Genomic DNA, 21,816 nt, shown 5'->3' on the forward strand with positions numbered 1-21,816 from the left:
TTTCACATAAACAATGTAATCAATTAGGGCCTTGAAAGTGTGCCTTCTCTGTCTCAGTGCCTGTCCTGTTTAGTGACATTCCTTCAGTTATTTGGGTGACATTCTGAAAAGCCTTAAAGACCTTGATGTTCTTCCATGCCTTGGGTTAGGATGCCTGTGGCCCTTGCTGAATTGTGGCTGGCTGGGTTAGCCAGATCTAACGTTGGTCATTGTTGTTTCTTTGTTTTATTTTTTTATAATTATTCATTATATTTTTATTCAATTGGTTTTACTGTGAACTGTCTAGGGCTGGTTTATAGGTGAGTGGTGCTGGAACTATTTAGTTTCAAGTAAAATTAGATTCTTGTTGTTTTTGAATTTACCTCACCTACCAAGGGTCTGAACATTTCATTAGAATAAGCCAAGACTTGAATTATTTTCAAAAATGGAAGACCAGCTCTTATATTTGAGGTGGAAGGGAAGAATGTTGCTTCTTCATCCAGCAACATTGATACAATCTGAAATGATCAAATCATAAATCAATGTACATTACTGCTGGCTATTTCTGTGTTCAGTCTCACTGCAACTACATGAAAATGTAGTCTTGATCAACCATTTTCACTCTTCGCTTTCCTTCATTTCCTATCTGACCTAATAAATAACACTTGAGAAAAAAACGTGTATACACTATTTTTTTTTAAAGTCTAAACTGGCCTACTAAAGATATTGCCTGGGGTTGGATTATGGAATCCATAAAGGGTGTTCATGTTTTTTTTTGTAATTCCATGACATGAAATCTTCTTTATGGCTGGCTGCAAGAAAGAGTAATATACTTTTTTAGTAGCCAGAAGTGAACCTTTCAGGCTTGGAGACAGGGAACTATTCAATATAAATGGAAACAAGACTATTCTGTCCTGGACAGAATTTACCTCTTGAATAAGCTTGTTAACCCACTAAAATCTATCATTCTAGGGTTCTGAGGGCATCCTGTATTAAACGTACCTTGGTTCAAAAGAACAAGATTAAAACACGCAGCCCTCCCATGCCTGTACAACCTGCAATACTTGGGATTGCAAAATCATTCCTTGCAGGCCTGTTCCATATAAATTCCCTAATCTAACTCTCATTATTTTAGAAAATTAAAAATCAGACTTTGTTCATAAGAACATTCGTGACTATTGCAAGCAAATAGGTTTTGCCTACTCTGGGATAAGTGGGACATTGCATAAACAGCAGATCCATTTTCCTCCTAGTGTTTTGTCGTTATCCTTGTTACTTATGCAGTAATGAAAGGAGTAATGACAGCAAGCAAGGGTTGGTAAACTCTAATGTTATTTTTCATACAAAAGGAACCACAGAGATCCACAGAAGACAAAGCACTTATCGCAAAGCTTCAGGTCAGGCGTATTTTCCATTAGGGAAATAAATCCTACAAATTACTGATTTCATGCTAACAGCAGGATTTACAAGAGAAAAATCTGAATAAAGAAGGCTAGTGTGAGAACTTATTCGTATAAACATAAGAAGAAACAGAAATCCATATTGGAACTAGATTATATATTTAAATAGACAAATGATTTATAAATTCTTGGAAGCCCTTGGAAAGTGTCATAAAGGAAAATAACTGGGTAGGAAAAAATATGTGAGCTTGGATACATCATGACACTGAAATACTATCTATATTCAAGGCTTTGTAACTGAGAAAAAGCATGTAGCAACATCTCATTTCTGGCACTTAGCAAAACACAAGGCTTTTAGTCACTAGGGAGAGAATTGAAAATAGAACTGCCAATATAATGTCTTTATACAAATTGATAGCAAGATCATACATGTTTATTATTCTACTCATTACACCTAAAAAGATTTTAAAAAGATTATTTAGTGAAAAAATATGTTGTAGAAGAAAACGATTAAAAGTATGAAAGTTATTATAGGAAAGGGAGAAAAAAGGACAAAATGGGCAACCAAAATGATTATTGGGTTGAATAATACACCCTCCACAAGGAAATATTACAGTAACTGAGCTCTTCAGCCTGAAACAAAGGCAGATAATGGAAGAGACATCCAAGGTATAAAACTGTAAGTGACACAGATAACACAAACAGAATTTTCTCCCTCTTTCCAGTATTATACTCAAAATCATCCCTTGGAACCATCCGTAACAGGCCACAAAGACTTCAAAATGCTGTTGCATGTGTCTTTATGTTGTTGTGCAAATGATGCAATTACATAATGACATCTGCTGCTATCCTATGAACAGCCATAACTGAAATTAAATTCAGGATCAAAAGAAACAGATACTTCTTCCACACAGCACATATATAAATCATGGCATTTACTACCAGAAGCTTTGTAACATTGGACAATCTGGTTCATTTTAGAAAGAGGCTGGGCAAGTTTATAAGAAGAAATATTGAATATTGATAGCTGCCTGCTAACTCTTGAATCATAGGCAGTATGCTTTGCATAATTGGTGGTAGGAAACTACAGTGGAAAGAGATTATTGCCCTCTAGTTCAGGTTTATGAGCCTCCCAGATGCAATATTATGTAATCCAGAATGCTGAACCTTCTAGACCTTTGGGCTGATCTAACAAATTTGGATCTTATCTTAAAATTAATCCAATTCTTGTATTAAATTCCAAGCGTGACTACATTAAAAGACTGTATGCATTTTGTTCTATAGGAAATGCCAGGTTCTATAGCTGGGCACAAGTGATCTGTAACTCTTGAAGAATTGAAAGACAACATTCAAAGATATAATACACATATATTAATGATTGGCCCATGCCAGCCCCCTCAAGATTTTGCATTTGCCTGCAGGGTCACCAAGATAGACTATGCTGAATGAGGATTAATTCAAATCTTGTTTCCCAAACTATACTGTACATGTATTATCCAACATCTGTATGTTAGCCTCTAGAATTAGCAACATCCTTTAAAAATCTGTAATAGTCAATATAATTTTTGATCACTTCCAGTACTCATCTCCCTTCATCCTATTCGATATTCTTTCAATCTGACGTCCACCCGACAAAATAGTAGCTAGTTTATGGACAATTCAGGCAAAGAAAAAAACTAGTTATGGTAAAGATAACTTTACCATAAATGGTAACATAAATGGAACATAATTATCCAGGGGAGAGCAAATATATCATTTGTCCCAAGAAAAAGATATATTTGCTATTGTAATAGGATAAATGGTATAAGATAAATGTGCTGAGGTCCTAGGAGTTGGTTGTTTCACTTACAAAGCAAAGCCCAAGTCGCTGTCTTTATTGTCTCAGCCATATTTATTTTCCCAGGACTTTTAATAATTGATATGTTAAAGTTTTTATTTGTGCTTTTTTTCTATTATTGTTTTATGGTTTATTTTGTTACTTATTTTGTTTCTGAATCTGTTTCAGTTGCTTGAATATTATTATAAGCCATTTTGCAATCTTTTTCATAGCAAATGGAAAACACATCTTTTAAATAAATAAAAAAGCAAGTAGACAGAAAATGATTTTCAACTTAGTAACTTTTTGGGCTGTACAGCCCTTTGGATTCAATCCTAAAATATATTTTGAATAGAATAGAATAGAATTCTTTACTGGCCAAGCGTGATTGGACACACAAGGAATCAACATAAATCATAGTAGGAAACTAAATAAAACAATACAAATCGTAAAGATACAAGCAACAAAGTTGTAGTCATAAGAGGAGCTTAAATTTAGCATTGTCAGCTGACCTGTGATCACAGAGGCTTTTTTTACTTTTAAAAGCATTTTTTCGGCTGAAGAGGTTGTAGAAAAAATGCTTTTAAAAGTTTTTTTAAAAAAGCCTCTGATGAGGTGGGCCGGGTAAGTGAGTGGCGACCAGGCTGGGGACTGGTTCAGGGACGTGGCCAATGTTATTACCGGTTCTCCAAACTACTACAAATCTTGCGAACTGGTGCGAACCGGCAGCAACCCACCACTGCTTTATACCAACAGAAAAAACTATTTTTTTAATACTCTGAGCAGTTTCCCACAAGAAGACATCTTTAGGACTGGATTAATGGCCCATCACTTTTGGAATTATTCTCCCTTCAACTAAAACAAAGGATGGAGACAATCGTTTTTATTTCTGTAAAATAACAAAGATAAAAAAATATGGAATAAGGAAAAATTCAATGCACATTTTAAAAATATTTACTCCATAACACCATGCAGAATTTAACATTTATGAACAAACATTTCTGCATAAAAAAGAAGAAACCATTCCTTTTAATAGAGGACTAACTTACTGCATCTTTCTCTGGGTTACAAACTTTTACCCAGAGGATATGATCAAGAAGCCAATCGATGGGTTTATCCTTGTAGAACATAAGTATGAATTCCACAATCAGACTGAGATCCAAGGACTTGAACATCTTTCCTGAAAACATTTTGGATAAATAAAGAGAAATATAATCTTAAAACTAGCATAATTTAAGATTTAATAAAACTATAGTCTAGAACAACAAAAGATAAATAACATCCTCCTTACTCTAGGAATTCTTGAAAGACAAGTATACTGCATCTAATGTGACTATGTCAAGGGAATTAGGATTCAGCATTGAAACCTTTCTAAAATGCTCTAACCAGAAAAGACTTGCAACAGTATTCTCATGCATAGTGGTTTTCAGGTCAGGAAATTGTGGGGGGAACAGTTCTATGTTTTATTACACATGTCTTTTCCTGCCTCACAGGAATTCTGCAATTCCTGGCAATAAGGATTTTACAGAAGTAGAAATTTTTTTCTATATAAAATGGAGTCATTTATGTTCTAAACAACTCTATATGTGATGATGCTATCTTCCCAGAAGTTATTTTTGCATATTTTTGAATTTACAATTTTGCATGCAATTTTCCCAAAAATATAGGCATTTTTGTATGAGATGTAATTCAATTTTGATCAAGATTAGGCAAGACATTGGTGGCCAAATCAATCCAAATAATTGACCTTTGAGCTATATCTGTAGTAATGCTTCTTTTCACAAGAAGGCAATTCTGCTTATAAAATTGTTTCATAAGGATCAAAATTATTTCCTTGTTCAGTTGCACAATAGTCCCAATGCCATAATTTACAAAGAGTGGGAACAGGGACTACCAGTTTGATTCATCCATAAAAGCTGAAGATTCAGAGTAAGTTAAAATCTCTTTCTTCATATTTCCACTAATAAGTATTTATAAGAAATTCTTGTTCATTCCTGTTTTTAACTAAACCCTCCTAGGAACCTTTTCTATAGTATTTAATAAATCCAGCAATAAAAGATTTGTCACACATAAAAAGCAAAGATAAACTAGGGATGGTTAGTCTTACTGTATTCCTGTATGTTCTGAGAAAGGACCAGTGTAGTAAATGCTACTCTGTATTTCATTTTTATGCCAAAGTCACACAATTGAAAGCATTCGTGGTCTTTTCTCGCCTTAGCAAGGTGGGCTAGAGAAATATTCTTCCCAGTATTACAGGAGCAATACAGTGCCTTGCATTAACCCAAAACAACACCCAAAGCTTCAGCTAGACATGGGAAATGAGTTTACCAATAAAACCAAGCTGGGAAAACTCCAAGATCATCCATTCTTCAGAAGGTTGCTGCAAAGCAAAATTCTTCATTGTGCTGAGATAGTTTGGCTTGGCTACAATATCATCTTCTAGCTGCATAAGAGAGGGAAATGTATAACTGCATAAGAGACAGATCTTGAACGAGAACTTGTGTGCCACTAAAGAAAAGCTCTCTAAAAGGTGGAGACAGGAAAGATATCTCTGGCTAAAGATGGGCTCTTATTAAGGACAAAAAGACCCTGAATTAAACCTATGTTTTTATTTTCAAGGAATAAAGGAAAATAGCTCAGTGTTGAAAAATCCCAATATGATTTGATCAAATAGGAAATTTACTTTGTAGCCATTAAATTAGTTTTTTTTTTAACTGAAAAGTTTTTTTTTATTATCTGAAAATGTATTTTGGCATCAATAGTAGCACACTGACTTCACAATCAGCAGGTTTTATTGGGAGGGAGCCCTAGCCTTGATTCAAGATTCATTTTCTGATGAGCAAGACTGATTATTTGCTTGCCTTGCCTTTGATCTCCCTTTATCAATGATACTGTTACGCATCTAATTACCACAGCTTTATGATCCTGCTTTGTATTGTATTAATACCATTTAATACCTTGCTATTTTGGTTGAGTGCCTCCTCGCTTCTGCGGTTACCAGGTACCTGTTCTCAGTTTTTGGCTGTCTTCCTAATGGTTGAGCCTTTTTGTTCTTTATGTTTATTTATGCTGGCTTTATGGTTACAGCTGTCATGATTAATGTCCATATGCCTTTGTGGGGAAGACTGATATCTTGAGCATATCCTAGTTGTAATAGATATGACAACTCCTTTGATATGTCATTCCTTTCATATGTCACTTTTTTAAGTGTAAGTTTCATTTTTTCTGATAAGCTTAGATTTTGATTTTATACAGCTCTTATAAAAGTAAAAATATGAAAAGTAAGCAATATAGCATCCAACAAAAATAATTCCTAAACATTTTACATTCACTATTTTAACATTATTTATTCATACTTTCTTATAACTTGCCTTTTCAAAATATAACTACAGTATGTTTCTATATTTCCTATTTCTGATAACATGCTAGAAGCCACTTGGGTGGAAAAGCACATCCATTTAGTCTTCTCTTTAGTCAACAAGTTCTGTCCATCAGAAAGAGGAATATTTTTGCCCTGTGTAGGATCAATGATAATAATAGTCAACATTATTTTAAAACTGAATGAAAACCTTGCCACAGCATGACTGTATGTGACAGAATGGGGAAGACTATTCTTCATACCCTTATCAGTATATTCTCTATGGATGTGTGCTATTGGAGATAAGTATTTTGGATATGCTAATGTGGAAAATATAGCATTTTTCTGAAACTCAGTCAATGTGCTAGACAGTCAAGACTCTAGCTGTTTAAAAAGTGATCAGAATTGTTCCTTTGGATTGGTATATGTGATGTTGGATACATATTGTACACATGCTGGTACCTACCAACCAGTGGTGGATTGCCCCTATAGAACCGTAGTAAAACCGGTGAGAGGTTCCGCCCACTGACCCTGATATCATCAAAACGCTTCTGCGCATGCGCAGAAGAGCGTGCGCATGCGGCCCCATTGTGAACCAGTAGTAAAGATAAGCAGAACCCACCCCTGCTACCAACATACCTAAAACTTCTTGATTGTATCTAAAAACTTCTTAAATTAATTCCCATAGTATCAGTGCTGATATGCTTGGTTTCTAAACATAATATTTGAGGCCTATAGTAATTTCTACTAGGGATAAATAAAATAAAAGAACTAATAACACTATTTAAACCATATAACTGATCTGCAAGCTGAAAGTGTTCTTAGAGACACAGTGTGGGTCCATTATCTCATTGGTTCCCCATGCTCTAGCTAAGAGGCAGAAGCTAAAAAATGAAACGTCCCACTATTAGCAGCAGGAAAGCAGCAGTATTGATCAGAGGTACAATCAAGGAGCTAAAGTTGAAGTCTTTCCACTCCATAATTACTCTGAGAAGGATTATCAGAAAAGACTTTCATTTCCTCCACAAAAAGATCCCTGTCAAAACCAGTTTCTCTGCTGCTATTAGCAGCAGTGCAAGAGTGACCTTTTTCCAGTGGGCCTGATTCTATGTGGGCCTCCAATAATTCTGGCCCTGCTCACCAACAATTATTCACATAGCTGTTGAAGAGTTTGGAAAGAGTGAATCCTCCAAAGTGTTGCTCATTAGTTCTTTATAGCTGCTTTCTCCTCTTTAGACCACAAGATACAATAACCCTTGCTCCAATGAATGTTCTTTTATCCAAGATTTTGAGCAAATATTGCCTTCCAGAGTTTTTGAATTCATTTCCTACAAACCCTTGCCATTTGTTTTGAAATTGGATTGAGGGGAACTATAGTTTTTTTAAAAAAATATGGCAGAATCTAGGTTGCCTATTCTGGGTTTGAGGCACAATATTTCTTACTTGGGAAAAAAAACAGATACGAATATGAAACATAAACTATGAGCATCATAAAACTTACCTGAACATAATATATGCCTTTGGATTGTGCATACATCATTAAAAAGCAGTAATCTAAATTCTGTTTAGTTCTCCACCTACAACAGCACACAAAACAAATTGCTGTTATTTTGTTGGGAGGTATTTTCTGGGTAGGTATCAGCTACAACTGGCAAAAGATTAATCAGACACAAGGTTTTAGTCAAATATGAAGACTTATAGTGCTGTTGTAAGCCCAGAGTTATAACATTATTTTGGATTTCAACTGACATTCCCATTGCTCCCATTGCTTTTCCCCAGTAAGTGATGGAGATGTATAGCATCAACAGTGGGATTGTGGTAGGAGCAAAGAGTTAAATCTCTCTACTGTGCTAAACTTAATCTTCTGCTCCTCCACAACAACTACAATGTACTTCCAAAACTTGTCGAGCAAATCCAGTTGCATTCATAACATCAGATGCAATTTGACCATATTCTATGATCATACACTGAAGTTATGTAAAATCACAGAAACAAATATTCACATAACATTAGAATAATTTATTTGGGTACATGAAGGTGTTTTTTTTTTTAAAGTGGAGGAAACATACATATTAGCAAGCACCCAATGACTATTTACTATACTTCTTCTGAATGCCATATGCTTTCTTCTAAGCAAGTTTAAATACCCATTACAAAGCCGTGTAATACAATATCACAAGCCCTGCTAGCCTAGCAATCACTTTAAATCAAATTGCCTGAAATTACCTGACTCTTTCTTTAGGGTCACCGAAAGATTCTCGCAGCCGGGAGAAATCTGGATAGAAGTGTGGAGAAGGGGAAATAACCTCTAAAAGACCAGAATGTATTTCATTGGGGAATCTGAGAGAGACGAAGAGGTAAGGAAAACAATTGTCATTTTCTGTAAAAAGGAAAATGGAATTTAACCATGGTAATGATTAATAGCCTAAAACCTAAGACATATCTCCAGGAAATATTAACAACTTTGAACAAAGGCGCTACAGGAGATGTTATGCTTTGAAGCCCTATTTTAAGTTGAAAGAACATAAATAAGGATATTTATGTCCTTTTTAAAAAAGCCCTCCCTGCTTGCTCTTCTCAACTGTAGCTTTCTTGATCCTTTGACCTTCAGTTTTTAGCTGCTGAAATTTAACAAGCCAGATGGAAGCAGATGTTAGATTCTTCAGTGATATTCATGCCTCTTTGCATACTGGTTGGTCTGAAAGCTTGTTGTTCTTGGAGCTGCTCCAGAATTATTTTTAATGATAACCTCTGCAGATTACATACCCATTGCCCTGATCATTATACAAGAAATTGAATTGAAAGATTAGGTCATCACTTAATAGCTTATTCACTGTGTTAAATCTTTACTGACTAAATGCAAGGAGAAAACACACAGTATACAGAAAGAACAAATGGTTAAAAACAGGGAAAAGAAAGCATAGTCATTCAAGTCTATGGCAACTCTGATTAACCTCTTATACATATACAGTTATTTTTTCTTCAGGAATACCCACTCAAAAGGAAAACTGGCAGTGAGCTTAACCTTACTAAATACCTTTTTCTGGAAAAGCTCAAAAGGATTATCAGAGTGTTTTTAGCTCAGAAAGCATTCAATCTCTCCCTTCAGTCAACTGAATCAGACTGAGAAACCAACTTTGTGTACTCCAACTGTGTTGTACTGCAATTCCCATCTTTCTAGGCATTTCTCACTAGGGGATAATTAAAATCGAACCCCAACCAGACTCACAGAGACCAGGCTAAATGTTTAGTTCTGATGGTGCAGTGGTTAGAATGCAGTACTACAGGCTACTTCTGCTGGCTGCTTGTAATTTGGTAGTTCGAATCTCACCAGGCTCAAGGTTGACTCAGCCTTCCATCCTTCCGAGGTCGGTAAAAATGAGGACCCAGATTGTTGGGGGCAAGATGCTGACTCTGTAAACCACTTAGAGAGGGCTGTAAAAGCACTGTGAAGCAGTATTTAAGTCTAAGTACTATTGCTAAATTCTGTTTCCTCTTTATTTTATCTATATGGCCTTTTTCTTCCTTACCTCACAGTACCTACATACTGTCTGGTAGCCTAAAGTCTTCAATCTTTGACTTTGTACCCACCTATAAACCCAAGCATGTATCTGAAAACCATCATCTTAATATTTTGCCAACATACAAAAATATATTAGCGATAGGCAGCAATAATCTTCAGATTAGATTACCATCCAGTAATAGTTTCTAACTCATCAGATTGAAAACCAATAGTCTAAAATCATAGGTGCTTGCTGCAAACTAAAATTATATTAAAATGATGATATATGCATGGTGACATTATGATACAAATCCCACTTTTTTGCATTTGTGTTCAAACTTGATTACACATGCTAAACTGGGAAGTGAAGAAACCTATTGATAAGTATAGTCAAGGATACAGATCTAAACTGGATAGCTTTTGAGTACTTTTTAAAAAATCTTTTGGATCCCAAAGTATGGAGATACCTTTTAAATTAAAAAAAAAATCCTACCATAACTCAGGCATTTGGTACCTCTGTCATATTGGTAATGGACAGTAATGGAAGAAGGAATATCTAAACAATGGATGCTCTTTAAGTTTTCATAAATACACATAAGTCCCAAGGATATAAAATATGAACATTTATTTATTAGAGAACATCACATTTCAATAAAAATGGCAAGCAAAACCAAATATATCAATAAACACAACTTTTTCAGCTACTGCATCAATTTAGAGTTATCTATATTTAATTTTAATTATCCTTCTATTAATGAATTGCTTCTGTTTTGGATTACTAATACACAATTCCAATAATTTTTTATAGAAATTATTCTTATGTATTTTATCTGTGGCTGAATAATTCAATGAAATCAAGAAAAAGTACAATGGTACCTCTTCCATGAAATGACATCCTAATACAAATATTTGATATGGTTCTAAGAAATAAAAGATCCAATACAGTGATGTTATATTTTCAAAGTGGCTTTTACTTTAAAACGCATTCAAAGATTTTGAAGTTTTTCCCTTTCAGAAGAAAAAAACACTATATACTGGTATATTTTTTTTTAAAAAAAATTTAAACTGGGATTCATCAGTTAAGGATCAGTTAAAGGGCCATTAAGAAGAAATCTTGGTTCGGCTAAGTTCATACGTAGAAATACATCAATATAATAATAAGCCCTTGAACTCTCAAGAAGTCAGTGACTTTTTTTAATGTCTTAAATATCTAATCTGACAAATGAGTACTATTGCTGAGAGACAAAGAATCTGCTGTCTACATTTAGCCTAATTAAAAAGTACAACCCTCCTATTTCCTGCTGATATTCTTGTGCTCCTTTAAATTAATTTTCTTCCTGCAATATTTGATCTGTGACTTCTTATTGCTAATATTGTTTTCTTGCTGCACAGCAATTTCTTTTTCCTCTCTGTGTCATCTAAGACTTGTGTTTCCCCTTCCAGGGCACTTCAGCCTATTAAATTTAAAGAAGATAAAGCAAGCAATTTTACAGGGAGGAGAAAAAGCAAATTGGTAAGTTAATCAAAGGAAAAGTTTGAGGTACTTGACCTCAGCAGGTAGTAGCACCACCCCAATATTATTTGGATTTGAAAGCTAAGCAGTTTTAGTTCTTGTTAATAATGAATAGAAGACTACCAGAAATAATGTGGTTACATGCTAGACTAGGATCGAGCAAAGCATCCCTAAAGAGGGCAAAATAAAACTATTTCTCTACTGTTACCAAATAAATTACATACATGAAGTTATCAGGAGTCAAGTGATTCAAGGTCATTTTTACTATTAATCAAAAGTACTTAAGAGACAGTTTCTTCCTTAGACCATAACATCCATCAGTGTCTATTACATATAAATCCTATATGTTTTATTTATTTATTAAACCAATTTATTTGGCTATTCAACAAACAAACAGTGAATCTGGGTGGTGTACAACAGAGCTAAATCAGTTAATAAATACATTAAAAAGTAAAAACCAAATTAAAATAGATAATAATAGACAAGGCTATGTTAAAAATAATTCATTAGTTCACCTGTCCGATGGGGTCTCCAGGCCTGTTAACATAACTAAGACTTGAGGGACCTCTGGAAGCTCAACAATGACAGGACCAACCTCAGGGGGGAGAAGATTCTACAGCATGGATGCTGCTGAAGAAAAGGCCTACTATCTAGGACCCACCAAATGTAGGTCCCTAGGTGACAAACCCCATAATATGACCTCCCTGATGGATCTGGAAGGACAGGCAGATAAAACCAGGAAAAGGCACTCTGGCAAATAACCCAGTCCCATGACACGAAGGGCTTTAAAAGTCAACACCGGCACCTTGAATTGGACCCAGAAAAAAACTGCTAACTAATGCAGCTCATAAAACAGAAATGTATAACATGTGTTCTATCAGAAACTCATGCAATTCCTTATACTGCTGCATTTTGCATCAGCTGAATTTCAGGATATTCTTGAAGAGCAGCCCCATGTACAGTACATTGCAGTAATCTAACAGGGAGGTAACCAGGGCGTGAGTGATCATGAATGATTTCCCCCTATCTAAGAATGGGCACAACTGCTGCACAAATATGAAACTTTGTATAAATATACAAAAGTATGAAGGCTATTGCTTAACATATTGTAAGCCGCCCTGAGTCTCCGGAGAAGGGCGGCATATAAATCAAATTAAAAAACAAACAAACTGTACAATGGCCCTTCTAGCCAGAACTGTCATCTGCTCTTTCATTTTTTTTGGTAATGCTGTGCCAAGAAGCAAAATGATACAGAGAGAACAATCAGGAATCATGCCGCAAAACACAACTGGTGGCTTCTTCTGTATTGAAACCACAGTGCTCCCATTTCAGTTATTACAACTGACCACAATGCAGAACAGTAGCTAGGTCATCTCAACTCTCTCCACGATCCTCCTCAAGTTCTGATCTTAGCTACTGCTATTAATAGGCAACTTGCACAATGGAGGAGTAGTAATGAAGTCAGGGACTCTTCTATTACCATTATCTTCTAATCTTCCTGTCCTCTGGTGTCTGCGGCTTCTAATTCCTGCCCATCATCCTTTTCAACTCTGCTAATAATTAAAAATAATCCACCAGTGTCTCCTTCCAAATCATTTTAAAAAGTCCAGGTCAGATGAAGAAACTATGACACTGAAAAAAATACACCAAGAGAGAAATTAACTGTTAAATCAATGTGGAACTCAGGAGAAACCAGAGATGCAGATCTGATAGGAGCACAGGAGAAAGAGTATGATCTAATGGAGGATATGGCATCAGGGAAGATGGAATATTGATGTCAAACAGAATGGAAGTGAACCTTACAGAAAACATTAATTCAATCTGAGTTCAGGACTGCTGACCACTATATCTCCTTCATGCTGGGATGCATATAAAAAATACAGTTTGCCCCGGGCTCATGTAAATCTAGGTTAGCAGCACTCGTTATATAGCCTATAACCAGCATAAAAAGACATCTTACTTTTTCTAATAATGTTTCCTGACAAAAAGTAATGGAGCAGCAGGGAAAAGATAACTAGATTGTTCCATGACTGTTTTAAACAGATCAGGAAAAAGTCATACAATTCAGTCCAAATTACTAAATAGACCAATAACACAATTTACAATATTGAAACATTTTCTATCAAACAAAGAAAAATCCCATACAATGAAATTGCAGAAGAATACTTACAAGCTTTTGATATTTTCTGCAACTACTGTGGTGTATTGTGGATCTGTCTGTGAGAAAAATTTCAATAACAAAAGACAGTAAACAGACACAGGTTAAGAAGTCATTGATGTATTGATATTGCATCTAAAATAAACAGTTCTGCTATGCCAAAATTTCTTTGGAAGTGCTGCTTCGTATATTTCATTTTAAATCCAGTTAAAACAAGATTGAAGATATTTGCTAGGCTACTATGTGAACAAAGTTCTGGGGTCAAGCATATTAACAATTGTAGTAATTTACAAAGGCATTAGATAACAATATACACATATATTAATTTTAAGAAATTTCTATTTGCATTAATATAGAAGGCAACCATCCCGATTTATCTTTCAGACAAATCGAACTCCAAGCTCTATCATTCCCAGCAAGCTGACCACTGTATTCTAATACAGGTGGATACCACACTTTGAGGAAAGCTGATGCAAAGTAGTCCCTCACTATAATACCAATTCACATTATATTTTAAGGTGTTTAGTAATAAGCAACAGATTAATGACCTATGAACCCCCACATGGTATGGTGAGGATTATGTGCCACCACATCATTGTTGAATTTTAGTATCTATATTCTCTATGATGGTCTATCCCCAAATTGGTCCTTCAGTATTTTCAACAGTGCACTCATCACCACCTTGCTGCTGGCTGTTGTCTCACCTTTCCTTCCATCTTGCCTAGTATTTTAGCCTTCTCCAGAGCGCTAGGATTTCACATAATGTGTCCAAACTAAGATAATTTGAGCCTGGGCATTAATGCTTTGAATAAGTACTCTGGATTACCAATATGTTTGATAATCCATTTGTTTGCTTTCTTGGCTTCTTAATTTCCTTACATTCCAGGAATTTTTCAAAGAAAAAAGCATGAGCAACAGTGCAACATGGCCTTAAGCAGAATCTCTTTATGGCAAAGTCCCTTGCAGACAGAGAGATAGGAGCTGACTTGTGAGTAACAACAAACAAACACAGAACTCCAAAAATACAGAAAATCTGCTGCAGTTTATTCTTCCCAGATGCTTAAGCATTCAGGGTCTGGGGCAGAAAACAAACAGTCTGTTTGGCATGTCAGCAGCACTCAAAATTAAATTCTCAAAATAAAATATCAAACTAAGGGAGAAAAATGGGACAAGCAGCAGCAGTTGAGGCTCATTATCCTGCTTTCCACCAGCAGACACAATGTTTTATAATATCATTGTGTTAATATTGTTCCCAAACCCATGTAGTCTTGATAATGTTGACAAAGGCACCCACTTATAGCCAAAGAGTTTCTAATTTTTCCCTCTTCCTAGCACTAGTACAGGGTCCTCTTTTTTTTCTTCAGATCAACTGGATGTTGATCCATTGGTTGTGACAGGAATTCACTGACCAGTTTGTCACCAGAGTCTGACAAACTCCCTGGATTGGGAGAAAGTGACTGGCCCAATGTCACACAGAAGGCTTTCATGCCTAGGGCAGGACTAGAACTCACAATCTCCTGATTTTTAGCCTTGTGCTTTAACCACTAAACCAAACTATATCAAGGCAGAACTGGAACTGCCAGAAGAGCAAACACAGTCAGAAATCATGTGCAGGCTACTATTTGTCCTTTAAAATACAAACACAAATTACAAGTCATCACATTGTATAGCTGATAACTAGAATTACTTGTTCGTGAGATGGTTGGCTATATAAATTATGAAAAAATAAATAAAATGCTACATTTCAGGTGTAATTAGATAACTAATATACACTCTGCTGGGATATCAGTGGTTTTGTAAGCAGTAATGTAATGTAATAATTAGTTGTTGCTTTTTAAGTGTCAGATTTGACAAAGGAATCTCAGTAGTTAGTATTGTTCATCTAAAAAGTAAATACTACAGTTCCTTGTTACCTGTGGTTCCATTCTCTGTGGTTAGGCACATTCACAGTTGCTGAGAGATAAGATTTTGGCTTCTGTAATAAAGGGTTTTAGATACTAATAGTTGTTTTTCAGTACTTTGTGAATGTGCAAAAATGGCAATGGACATTTCATACATAAAATATGAGTTTTCAGGATTTTAGGATTGGAATTGAGAGTGCTAGGCTGGAATGAATAAGATTATTTTCATGTTTTATTAGATCTGCATAGCTAGATCCAATAAATTACTGCTTTAAATATGCATTCAGTCAAGCAGGATGCTCTTATTACAGAAGAAGAGAACTTCCTATCACCTAAACACTTACTCTATAGTTAGAGCACAACCTGTGCACTCAACTCCCAGAATTCCTCAGCTATTACTGAGAATTATGGAACTTAAACCATGCATCTGGAAGTGGCTGGAATTAGGGAATTCTAGCTAAGAGAATTCTTTCCCCTAAGTAATATAGCTGAACTCACTTTTTACTTAGTGCAATGCCCAACAGTTTTATCTGGCTTTACCAATAAAAAACTTTATACTTCTTTTTGTTTTTCTGTTTTCTTCTACACTAGGATCCTATGTGCTATTAAATCAGGAGCAATGCTTTTGATTGTTCAAAGCTGGTACAGTCCAGCATTTCCTTCATGCATTCAGTCTACAAATACCATCTTAATATTGAGTCTGAGTAGCAGACCTCATGGTTAGAAAATGGGGAATGTAGCTTTTGGATTTTCCCATTCTCTACATTTTGCAATACACTACCTGAATTTAATTAAAAGTTTGTACATTGTTTTGCATTATTTTCATTGTTGATGTAGTATAGTAAAAAGAAAAAAAATTAAAATACCAAAAAATCATAAAATGTCAGGTATCTGGGCAACTAGATCAACCCCAAATCTTTCTCTACTCTGTGGCTGATGATGACAGCAATAAAGACCAGCAACTTTATCTTAAAAAAAGTGTACTTTAAAGATACTTGAATAGTCACTTTAATCAAGTGACTATTCAAGTATTTTTAAAGTACACGTTTTTCCACTACTGACTCTATAAACACCCTTAGTGGAGGTTAAGCATGACTGTTAAATGTTTACTGGCAAAGTAGATGTTAACCTTGTGAAATAGACAAGACAGGAAGCATGGCCAAGTGAGCTAATTCCACTTAATTGTACAGTTGCATCAAGAGAATCCTGTCTGGCTGAAAGTTCATTTCTCCCCATGTCCCCTTTATAGCCTAAAACAGTGACCCCCCAACCTTTTGGGACTGGTTCCGTGGAGAGGTTTTTCCTCTTTTCTGGAGAGATTTTCCTCTCTTTTCTTGAGAGATTTTTCTGTGGACCAGAGGAGGCATGGTTTCACATGCTGCCTGTATCCCGCGGATGGGGCTTTGCTTGTTTGTGCGGCCTGGTTTCTGGCATGCCGCAGCCAGTTGCCGGTGTACAAACCAGGGTTTTGGAACCCCTGGCCTAAGAAACTATGGAGAGTTCCTTCTGAGCTGTTTGGCCCATCTCCTTTCCTGCTGTGGGCTAAGATGGCTTTTTTCTGACTGTTCCCTTGGCTGCTTCTCCCTGTTTCCCAAGGTCATTCCCACATACCATTACAGTAAGGCTTTTTGCTAATGGTAAAGTTTACATTGTTATTTGTATAATCTAACATATCAATTAACTAAAAGTATAGTTACTTCTTCTCTCAATTCCCTTTATCTTCTCCTATGATAAAAGATTAGCCAAAGTTATGAGAAAATACTATATCTCCTGTACTGAAATTCTACTTACTATTCAACAAGAGAAAGGTAGTTATTTAAGGTTTGGGTGTTTTTGTGACAGACCTGTGGAGAGGTGCTGACTCCTGCAAGCTATTGCAATTATTCAGTGTTTGTCACAGTTCAGTAGTACAGTGTTTCCCTGAAAATAAGACCCTGTCTTATATTTTTTTGAACCCTGAAATAAGTGCTTGGCCTTATTGTCATGCACTCAAAAGCTCAATTGGGCTTATTATCAGGGGATGTCTTATTTTGGGGGAAACAGAGTAGTACGAATTTATTTATTAGATTTTTATCCCACCTTTATTACTTCATAAGTAACTGAAGGTGGCAAACATACATAAATATGGATTGATACATGATCTATCCATATTTGTAAAATATGCTCCCTTTCTTTGTCTATTTTAATTTGGTCTCTGACCACAATAAAAGCTTACTACTTACTACATACATAATATTCCTTCCTTTCCCCACAACAATCCTGTAAATTGGGTTGAGCTGAGACAGAGTGACTGGCCCAGAGTCAGCCATCTGGCTTTCAGTGAATGTTCTGGACCAACGATCCTAAACCTATTGCCCCTGTTGTGTCCCAGATATACACATGTTGGGAGTAAGGCTGGCAAAATCAAAATGGCTGTGCTAGTGAGTTCACTTGGGTTACACATCCAGAATTTTATTCAAAGTCCAGCTGTCCCTATTGCCAATACTATCTAACTGAGCCACAACAGTTGTGATGGACCTTCTTTATATGCTTGAATTTATTGTCCAAATTAGGTCACATAACTTTACATCCTCTTTTCCACTAAGAATATTTTTTGCTTTCTGAACAGAGAACATTTTTTCCTTAATGGTGTGGAGCAAAATATTAAAACATGACAATCACATCCTAACCAAAAATGTTGGAAATGAAAACTGAAAGTGAACATTAAAATTAGTTTTTCTCTCTACAATAGCAGGATGCAAAAGATCCTGTTGTTTTAAAGGTTTTTGAAAAGAAAACAATTGTATTTCAAACTTGAGAATAAATAACCACAGTGGGAACACAGTGAGAAAACACGCATATACACATGCTTATAAATCATAAGATAAACTGCAGCCATTGTTTATTAATGTGTTACGGTCATGCTAATTCTAGAGTTCAAAATCTGTCTTGATTAAAGGCATTCATTTAGAAAAAGCACATGCCTAGGTTTCAGCTCAGTTCTCAGTTCTATTATCATCTTATTATTTCTGCAACAAATCCTGAGAGAATATCACCAAGGCTCTTTTGGAGATAGCATTTCAGTAAACAATTCCCTCTAACTCTCTAAGAACAAACATCAACCAACTAACCCAGTACAACTGAGATTAAAAGGACGTATATATAAATGTTCATAAGGCAGTAAACAGCCTTCTGCTAACATATTGACCCTCCACAGCTGAATACGCCCAAGCATTGTTTCACATTTGAAATAGTCTACTGGGACCCATTGACAGGATATGGCTGATGATCCTTGTCGGACAGCAGCCTGAAATTAGACTTCTCTCTCTGTGCCAAAAGAAAAGTTGGCTCATAATCATGTGAAAATCATCCTGCTATCTTATGACTAGCTGTGGCTTCCCAGTTCAGTACCAGGTTTCTGCCAAGCACACAAAATGAGGATATAGAGCTATGAAAGACAGATTCAAAAGCAAAAGGATCACTCATGTTACCTCAGCAATCAGGACGACAATGACAGAATCTTCCTTCTCCTGCTGGTTGAGCTCGGAGATCAAGGAGTTCAGGGTATCTGTCAAATATGAGTGGACCTCCCTTTTGACACTGGGGATCCCCATGACTATTGATACTGTAAAAGAGCAAAACAAAGCAGATGTGAAATTATCTTGCTAGCAACCAAACACTTTCTCACTATCTCACACCACTTTCAAAAGGAGTTCAATTCTCAGTTCTGTCAGTTGACCTATATTCTTGGATATGAACTAATAAATAAGGACATTCCATGCCGATCATCACAGCAGTTGCAAAGAAAATTTCTTTTTTTTTAAAAAAAAGACAACAGTATTAAAAAAAAAAAAACCTGAAAAGAGACTCAAGAAGAAAACCTTTTATTTTATACCAGTATTTCAAAATGTTAAGTTCTGCAGTGTCACTCTGTTGTGGTGCACTTTTCATTTATGTTCTGTTAGGCTGGTTGATAATGCAATAACCAAGCAATTATGAGTTACTTAACAAAGCACTGTCCTGACTTAAAAATCCTGACTTAGCATTGGGTATGAATTCAGCAGCTCACTGGGGAGGGAAGAAAAGGATGAGAACAAGATTGGTTGGGGATAAAGCAAGGTGCAGAGATAAGTAGATGAAAGGAAAGGGAAAGAGAAAGGGAAAGGAAACCAACATTCGGCTACTATGAAAAAGGTTAATTCACCAGGCAAGTAGTCCTTCTCAGGCAAAAAATAATCTTCATCTTTTTGGAACTCTGCATCTATCTGTACTTCCATTCACAACTATTAATCTATAAATCCTCCAATTAATAGGTAATTAAGGAAAATTTATTGATGTAAATATGGTACATATAGGACATTTGAAGAGACTAAGCCCTTACCTGAATACATTGTCCCAGGGAAAACAAAGCGCTGGCTCAGTAGATGGTGTCAAATTGAGCCAAATTAGGAAACTAAAATTGTCTTCTTGGCTCTTAAAACTTTAAGGCCAATTTAGAAGGCCATGGAAGGCTGATAAATTGAACAAAGAACTGGGAGATGAACAGAGCTCTGGGAAAGCAGAAGAAAATAACTCTCTCGAAAGAACCTATGTTCAGAAATGCTGCCTCTTCTTTTACAACCTCATCGCCTTTGCAATTCTGACCCACAGTGATTCTCTAATTGCTTCATGACCTTACTAAGCAATGATATCATTTATTTGATGAAATGCCTTGCTGCTATATCCAATCATATGTATAAAGAGGGACTGTAATGTCATCCTTATACCCTGTCTTTGCATTGACAATAAACTAGTTTATGCTTCAGTGCAATGTATCCTGATCTTCAATTCTAGCATAGCCATAAAAAATTCTACATATATATGTAGGAAATACAATATATTTATATATTTTTTATATATTTTGTTATAATATGTATAATTGATTCTATAATACTAAAGCAATTCACAATCTAAATGATATTGTTCATGTTCACACATAGTAAACCATAGTTTTTTAAAAACATCTCTGCAGAATAAAGCATAATTGCCTGAGATTATATATATATATGCAAGTCTTGGCATATTCGGGTCTTTTCCCATGTAAGATTGAGAGTATCTTGGCGACGTTTCGACGAGGTCCCACTCGTCATCTTCAGGCTGGTGTCTTCAGCTTTGTGCTTGTGCGAACAAAGCGTGATCGGAGATGCTGTCTTTCTATAAATACTGGTGGGAAGGTGGGGAGTGCTGGTTTTGTTGTTGTAAACGGGTTGGTTGGCTGTGTTGTTACATCTTGATTAGTTGATGGAGTTGATGTTTGCAGATTAGTTGGCTGTTTCGTACCATCCTGTGTGGTCGAGGTCCTAGCTGTGTGCCCATTAGTCTTTTGTGTTGTAACGACCTGGATAATGGGTTGTGTGGTAGCATCCTGAGCTCTAGTGTTGTGACATCCTGAGTCCTGTGCTGCAATATCCTGGGTAGTTGGCTGTGTTGTAACATCCTGAGCTTTAATGTAACATTCTGAGTTCTGTGATGTATTGTCTTGAGCAGATGGCTGTGATGCCACATCCCGGGCTTTTGTTTGGCTCTGAGTCTGAGGTCTTGTCATGTGCTCATGGCGTGTGTTAGTTTGCTTTGTGTGGGGATCGGGGGGAGGGCGCAGCAACTGGAGATGCTGCTGTGGTCCGGCCCCTGAACGGTGGTTGCATTTCATCTATGGGATGGGAGTGGGTTTGAATCTGGTAAGGATGATTGGTGGTGTCATGTGTTATCCTGGGTCTGGTGTCAATGTTTGTGGCTGGAGCTCGTGTGTTGACTAGGGCTAGTTTCCAGATGTCTGGTAGGTGGGAGGTATTGTTACATTTATTCATGTTATGGGGGTGTTTCTCTATTTCGATGGCTTCCATAATTATTCTCTTGTTGAACTGTTCAGTTTTGGAGATTAATTTGGTTCCTTCAAAATCAATTTCATGTCCTGTTGTTTTAAGGTGCTGGAAAAGGGAGGAAGTTTTTTCTTCTTTTCTGACTACATTCTTGTGTTCTCCGATACATGCATTTATTCTCCTATTGGTTTGTCCAATGTATGTGGCTGGGCAGATTTTGCATGGTATTTCATAGACTCCTTGGTTTTCTAGATGGATCTTGTCTTTGGGGTTTCTTAAGATATTGGCTATTTTTTGGTCAGGGCAGAAGTTGTCTTGATGTTGTGTTTGTCTTACACGGGAAAAGACCCGA

At 36.1% G+C, this 21,816-nt stretch overlaps 1 protein-coding gene across 1 annotated transcript in view; it reads right to left on the bottom strand.

The window, feature by feature from the left end:
- Positions 1-21,816, bottom strand: part of MGAT4B (alpha-1,3-mannosyl-glycoprotein 4-beta-N-acetylglucosaminyltransferase B) — a 113,564-nt gene that overhangs the window by 18,634 nt on the left and 73,114 nt on the right. The window contains exons 4-9 of the mRNA XM_034402762.3: positions 19,098-19,231; positions 13,739-13,785; positions 8,780-8,893; positions 8,055-8,130; positions 5,524-5,638; positions 4,245-4,375 (exon numbers count right to left, since the gene is read on the bottom strand). Of these exons, the coding sequence (XP_034258653.1) occupies positions 4,245-4,375; positions 5,524-5,638; positions 8,055-8,130; positions 8,780-8,893; positions 13,739-13,785; positions 19,098-19,231 (617 nt within the window). The remainder of the gene's footprint in view (positions 1-4,244; positions 4,376-5,523; positions 5,639-8,054; positions 8,131-8,779; positions 8,894-13,738; positions 13,786-19,097; positions 19,232-21,816) is intronic.

Source organism: Pantherophis guttatus, chromosome 2 (genome assembly GCF_059756535.1).
Source record: "Pantherophis guttatus breed Tessera chromosome 2, ASM5975653v1, whole genome shotgun sequence".
Lineage (NCBI taxonomy): Eukaryota > Metazoa > Chordata > Lepidosauria > Squamata > Colubridae > Pantherophis > Pantherophis guttatus.